At 47.1% G+C, this 6,512-nt stretch overlaps 1 protein-coding gene across 1 annotated transcript; it reads left to right on the top strand.

Moving 5' to 3' along the window:
• Positions 1–1,623: 1,623 nt before the first annotated feature.
• LOC136363810 (helix-loop-helix protein 13-like) lies at positions 1,624–3,802 on the top strand. The gene is made up of 2 exons (XM_066323291.1): positions 1,624–2,120; positions 3,765–3,802. The coding sequence occupies exons 1-2, from the start codon at positions 1,673–1,675 to the stop codon at positions 3,800–3,802; spliced, it is 486 nt and encodes a 161-aa protein (XP_066179388.1). The 5' UTR covers positions 1,624–1,672.
• The last annotated feature ends 2,710 nt before the right edge of the window (positions 3,803–6,512 follow it).

Below are 6,512 nucleotides of genomic sequence, written 5' to 3'. Positions count from 1 at the left end.
TTCTTCGTACAAAACTAGCACAAAATTCACGCCCTGAGCTGACCAGGGGAAGAAAGACAAACTCCAATTATTTAACAGTCATTTGTCCTCTGTTGTCCACCCTTAACGATTCTGGAATTGTCGCACTTGGCATCTTCCTTCCTTACTCAGATTTACAGTTATTGGATTTCCTGTTTAATTTGCACAACGAGGAGAACAAAGGCAGCCCTAATGTTTCCTAAACTGTCACCTTCTCACAACTGCTCTGCAAGAGCCTTTCCCGAAGCCTGTTTTCTGCTGCCTTAAGCTTCCTGGGACCGGTAGAATTGCCACAGGGGAAAACACCAGGTAGCTAAGAAGCCTTAACAGCCTGTGTCTTATCCTAGAGTCAATCCCTCTTTTCCCAGGGCAAAGCTGCCAGGACTGCACCATAAGACACTGTTAGATGGAGAACCTGAGAATCCTTCGGGATCCGTGGATCGTTTTCTGCTCTCTGGCTCTGTACCTGAAGCTGTTTGGCTCTATCCCGTCAGGAATCTGCCTGTGGCTCACAAATTTTGCAGGGGTCTCTTGAAAATTCACCACACAGCAGCGGGACGGGAGTCTGTGCACAAAGTCAAGCACGCGATTAATCACCTTTGTGAAAGTTCTTTATGACACGTTTCAGGAAAAGCCTTTAGGCTTGCTCTAACTTTAAACACGATTCCTTTCCATCCACTCAAGTCCTTAAAAATACGACAAACTATTTCTGAATCAATTTAAACATTGGCGTAAACATTGTAGAAATAACAGAACGAAGCGCACACTTACATTGGGTACGAGCTCCAAAGCTCTGGTGGTGCTTAACACCTTCCACCCCATCCCTGTGTTGCTGCTCTCCCAGTTTCCAGCTCTTCCAGAGGTGTGGCCCACCTGCTCCACCACTGCAGGGCTGCACCTAGTGTGTTTTTATGGCTGTGGTGTGAGACAGAGCATTAAAATGTCCACAGAGGAAACGCGTGATTCGAGTGCAAAAGGGAAATGCAGCAACCAAAGGAGGTAGTGTTGGCTCACTTAATGAGATACCACTGTGCCCCAATTTTCCACAGCAGTGCATCCCACACCTTCCCTCTCCAGGGGAGCAGAAGATGCCACTGGCTCGTGCTGTCAAACACAGAACCGTGTGTTTGTGACAGCAATATAATAGCATTTTGTTTGTCCTATTAACACTTCACCAAAAAGATAAAGGACTATTCTGTTCCTTCCTCCAACCACTCCTCACCAAACAAAATCGCTCTGTGAACCTCCTCTAAAATGCAGGTGGAGAGACTGGACTTGTGGAAGGGCTCAATAACTGCTTCAGTGGATTTTCCAGGAGAAAGTCAATAGAAATCTCATTCTGTCTTGGATTCATTCGTATTGTTTTGTAGCGGACAGCTAGGAAAAAGGGAAGCACGTGTACTAATTAGCTTTGAGAGGAGAAGAGGAGCTGTGAAGTATTTCATGCTGAGAAGACATGAAGTATTTAAATCCCAAGTCCCACTTGAATTTGCAACCGTGGAATATTTTCCTACGATCTTCCTCAGGGCACAACCAGAACTCTCGACCCACATTTGTTGGGGTAGGGGCTGTTGATGAAACCAGAACCCCATTTTCTCCATAAGCCAGTTTAACCTGAAGCTGTGAGTGTTCCTCGAGCTCGCTGGGCTGGGGCATGGAGGAACTTTGCTACAACTTCGAGCAGGGAGACCCGACTCCGGAATTCCTCCTCTGGGAGCCGGCAGATCCCGACACACAGCTGGAGACCCTCCTCCTGGAGTGCTTGGCTGAGCCCTCCTGGCCGGGGCCAGCGGATGCCAAGGTGGACAAGAGCCCCGTGCCTCCAGAGCCCCCCGGGCAGCCCCGGCAGCGCCGCGCCGCCAACCTGCGCGAGCGGAGGAGGATGCTCAGCATCAACTCGGCCTTCGAGGCGCTGCGTGGCCGTGTGCCCACCTTCCCCTACGAGAAACGCCTCTCCAAGATCGACACGCTGCGCTTGGCCATCGCCTACATCGCCCTGCTCGGGGACATCCTCCTGTCTGGCTGTGACCCCAAAGCCTACGTGGAGCAGTGCCTGAGGAGCGGCTTCCAAAGCCCCCAGCGGGCCGCCTGGGATACGAGCGGTGAGCAGGGGATGGGCAGTGTTTTGGGGAGAGCAGCCCGAGGAGTCGCGTCAGAAAATCATAATTCACCCCCTGCTGGAGTCCAGGACATCCCTTTGGATGACCTGGGACCCAAGGAAGGGATTTTCTGATGCAACTTGATTTAGATTTCCCCTTTTTGAAGGCTCGGTTCTGTGGTGTTTCAGAGCTGTTTGGGCGTGACAAGTGGCCACCCGAGGATTGTGCTGCTTTTTCATACCGACGGGACTCGGGGCTTTTAGAGGGCCAAGGACTTTAAACCACCTAAATCTCGAGTGAGGAACTCCTCCCCGAGAAACCTCTTCTCCGACTTTCTTTTAAGAATGATCTTTTTCCTAAAAAAATTTATAAAGAAAGAAATATTCTTTCTTTTTTTCTTTCTTTCTTGAAATATTTCTTTTTCAATTTATTTGGATAAATATTCCCCCCCCCCCGCCCCCTCACAAAACAACTTGCTAAGGGAATGGTTCCTTTTATGTAGAAGAAAGATTTTTATTCCCAGAATATATTTTTAGACTTTTTAAAAAACTCCATGCAAAATTGTTCTTTTCTGATGGAGGCCTTAGATATTTTTCTGTGTTTTCATTAGAAATTTTCTTTAGCTTGTACTTGGCTGAGAAAAACACCTGGGTTTGGACACAAAACAGCATTTAATTTCTTAAAATACAGATGTTCCAGGAACCCAGAGTTTCTCAGAGGTTACAGTTCAACACATGAACCAGGACGCACAAGACAAAGCATTCAAATTTCAAGCTGTTTTCAAAATATGGGGAAGTAAATGCCTATTGCAATTTATAATCTTATATAATTATTTCTATTTTAAAGCAAAGGGCTGCTATTCAGTTTTCTGTTCGGTTTGTACTTAATCCCTCACTTAGCTGGAATGAATTTAGGCCTTTCTTCCTCCAGTATATATTTTCCATTGGGTTGCTGTGTGGTGAAGATGGGAATTTGCCCAGACTGCCAAACACAGGGCCTCAATCTCAGAAGGCAACAGGTTTCGTGCTGCTTAGAGCAGGGAGGAGCAGAGGGGCATTTCAGTAGTTCTTGGCACTTTGCATTTTAAGTTAATGAATCCCCTTTCCAAGTCTATATGTTCTTTTGGATGTATGTTTACGCGTATCTGTTCCTTTGGATCCTGGAAAGGGGCCTTCAAAATGAACCTTCAAGAAGTACAGCACAAGTAAGAAAAGAGAAAAGTCAGTGAACAGAAATATTCTTCTTCCATATTGCAGGGAAGTACCAAAGGGACAGAGCCTGCAGAGCAAAAGCAATGAGTTTACTCGAAAGGAAAAGTTAATGGAGTTTTTTCTCCTTTCCAATTAATTTCCATTATCTGGATGACTGGGAAAATGACTCCTGATGTGCCACTCATTATACCTCTCTCGACTACAGAAAAAAGAAAATTATATTTTAGTGGCCAGCTTCTCCAGCCTTTAACAGATTTTAAACAACACAAACACTTCTCTCTGGGATTCCCCTTTTGCCACATGTCCTGTCCTGAAGAGCTCCACTTGGAAAGTTCCAGCTGAATGAGGCTTCTTTTCTGGAGGGGATGGATAATTGACTTGTAAAAGGTTAATTTGAATGTTGAAATGACCGTGTTTTCCTCTCTCCCTCGTGCAGATCTGACAGCCCGCCTGTCCTGGGTAAAGTGGGATTAAGGAAAGGCCTTTAAAGGCAGCAAAAGCTGATGCCTGGAGTGCTGCGTACCAGCTGCTCAATTCCCAGCCCTGTGAGTGAGAACCCTGTGCTGACAACCTCACCCATTGTCCCAGAGCACTTCCCCACCATGTTTCCAGCACCCAGCGCCTTTCTCTGTTGATTGATGGCTCTCTAGGGCCTTGTGCTTCTCTTTCTCACCCCTGATAGACCTGCACCCGCTTAAAAAAAGTAAAACATTAAAAACCACTGCCAGTACAACCACAGCCCCAACATTTTCTCTTCCACTGGATGAAGGTTATGTCCGAATCTCATTTCCAGCACATGAGGAACAAGATTATAAGAAAAAGAACTAAGCAACACCTGTGAAAATGTGGTGCTTGGCATAAGATACCCAGGGTGATGGTTGTGATGGTCACCAGTGATTCAGAGACCATGAAAGTCCAGGAGGTGAGACATGGCTCTGTAGATATCCAAAATTTCTCATGTCTTCACAGAATGCCAGAAAGATTTGGGTGGAAGGGACCCTAAAGCCCATCTCATTCTCACTGCCTGCCACGGGCAGGGACACCTTCCACTGCCCCAGGCTGCTCCGAGCCCCAATGTCCAACCTGGCCTTGGGCACTTCCAGGGATCCAGGGGCAGCCACAGCTTCTCTGGGCACCCTGTGCCAGGGCCTGCCCACCCTCAGTCTGAAACCATTCTGCCTTAATGCTTTTATCATGGCGTTTTGTAGCAGGAAAGAAAAAAAAAACCACATTTATTATTTATTCTCATTAGTTCATCTCACAGGTCCCATCTCTACAATGCAAAAGCACATCAAGATCTGAGCTTTTGCTCTGGTTGATGGTTTTAGAGGAAGAGAAGATGGGCCTTATAGAGGGAAACTGTGATGAACCTTTTTAGCTTTTCAATTTTTCTGTCAACCTGAAAAGGGGAATTTCGTTTTGGGTGGAACAATGTATTTCAGTCGATTTAGAATAAAACATGCAATATCAAGTTTTGACTCTTTGCTTTCTCACCCACTTAAGAAAACTGGATTAATTTTTACAGGAAACTGCACCTGAAAAGGTGAAAATCTAAAAAAAAAAAAAAAAAAAACAACAACAACAACAACAAAAAGCCACCTGAAAATGCATTTTTCTACTTTTACATACCTCTCTGCTCTGGAAATGCTGGTCCTCCATGTCATCAAAGTGTCACAGCACCCCTGGAGCAGCTGTCACACTGTCACCTTCCTGGGGAGATGAAGGCTCAGTGGGACTAGAGCCAGGGCTGAGAGTTCCACACCCACCTCAGTGGCCCAAGAAGTGCCCAAATAATCCCAGTAGGGATTTCCGCAGGTTTTCATCAGGATCTTTATTTCTCCAAGGTCCCACTGATGGCAACAGAGATATGGGATTCCTCCCTCCAAGCTGACTTCAGCCAGAGCCCCCAGGTCACATCCTGCAGTCATCAGGATCCAAACCTGCCTCTCCAGGGTCATCGTGGCTGCTGGGGGAATCATCTCCAATCAGCCCTTCACCCCCAGTTAATTTTGGGCATCCAGAATCCCCTGTCTCCAGGTTTCCCTCATTTCAAATATTTGAATGCCTGCCTTGTTTCCTCTACCCTGTGGCCAAGCTTTGTGCTGGGCACAGGACAGTAATGCCACGTCCTGAAATAAATGCTGCAGGCACCTGGTTACCAGCAGAAATCTCTCTTTGCCTTTTGCTCTCTGGCCTAGAGATCCTGGATAACATCTTTGGAAGGAAGCTGGATGTGTGCAGTAGCAGCAGGAAAGCACATCCACAGAGGGGCGATTTTGGGGGATCTTTCAGGTCAGGCACTGCTTCTTTGGATGGACAGCACACCTGGAGAAGTCATTGGCATCATCAAAAGCATCGTAGTGACAGAGCAGGAAGAATCGTTCTGGGTCAGAGCTTTTCTTCCATCTGATGCCTCCAGCTGAAGTCCTCCTGAGATGCAAACACCCATCACTGGTGCTCCACACTCAGACAGCAATGCCAGGACAGACAGAAATATCTGCTGAGCTTCCCACAGCCCAGTTCCACCAGCACCACCATGGAATTCCTGTGGGATTTGCCAGCTGGGCTGGGGGCTGCAGGCTGGCAAGCTCTGACTGCTGTGGGGTCACTCTCATCTGTCCCTGCTGGTGTCAAGGAATCATCACACAATTGTGATGATCACAGGAAGCAGCGCTTTGAGGAACAGGCTGTTGGAATTCTATGGTGACTCTGAGCTTGGGAAAACCGCAGCAAATAAACCCTCCAGCAGGATATATAAGGACTGGGGCCTGGGTTGGAGTCAAAACCAGAAATAAAATGTTCCATTTGGGATCTGAAACCCTAACCTTGGGCTCTTGAATCAATGAGTAGGAGTCAATACATTTAGTGCCACTGATTAGGATGTTTCTCCTCAAGGACACTCTGATTGACACCAGTGTCAATCCATCGCCTTCAGCAAAGCCACATTTGATTGATGCTGATTGATGCTGCCTGGAGGGGATAGTCCACCTCTGCCTGCCCCCACCCCCACCCCCCCTTCCCCCCAGGCTACCTGGAGTCTGGCAGCTCTTCCAGCTGGCACTCCACCCAAAATTATTAAAACAAAAGTTACTTTTTAGGTCAGGTGTTTTTAAATCATTTGGATGCAGCTGGCTGCTGAAATGGTGAATGTGTCACAGGTCAGTCTCAGATGGTCCCATTAACT

Source organism: Sylvia atricapilla, chromosome 7 (genome assembly GCF_009819655.1).
Source record: "Sylvia atricapilla isolate bSylAtr1 chromosome 7, bSylAtr1.pri, whole genome shotgun sequence".
In the NCBI taxonomy this organism is placed as follows: Eukaryota; Metazoa; Chordata; class Aves; order Passeriformes; family Sylviidae; genus Sylvia; species Sylvia atricapilla.
The sequence above is the reverse complement of the archived record's forward strand: the minus strand, read 5'-3'. Positions and strand labels throughout refer to the sequence as shown.

Excerpts from the sequence above, each read along its gene's own strand:
- LOC136363810 (XM_066323291.1), top strand. The coding sequence starts at position 1,673 with ATGGAGGAACTTTGCTACAACTTCGAGCAGGGAGACCCGACTCCGGAA. Across the intron at positions 2,121-3,764 it reads GGCCGCCTGGGATACGAGCG|ATCTGACAGCCCGCCTGTCC; the intron begins GTGAGCAGGGGA and ends TCCCTCGTGCAG.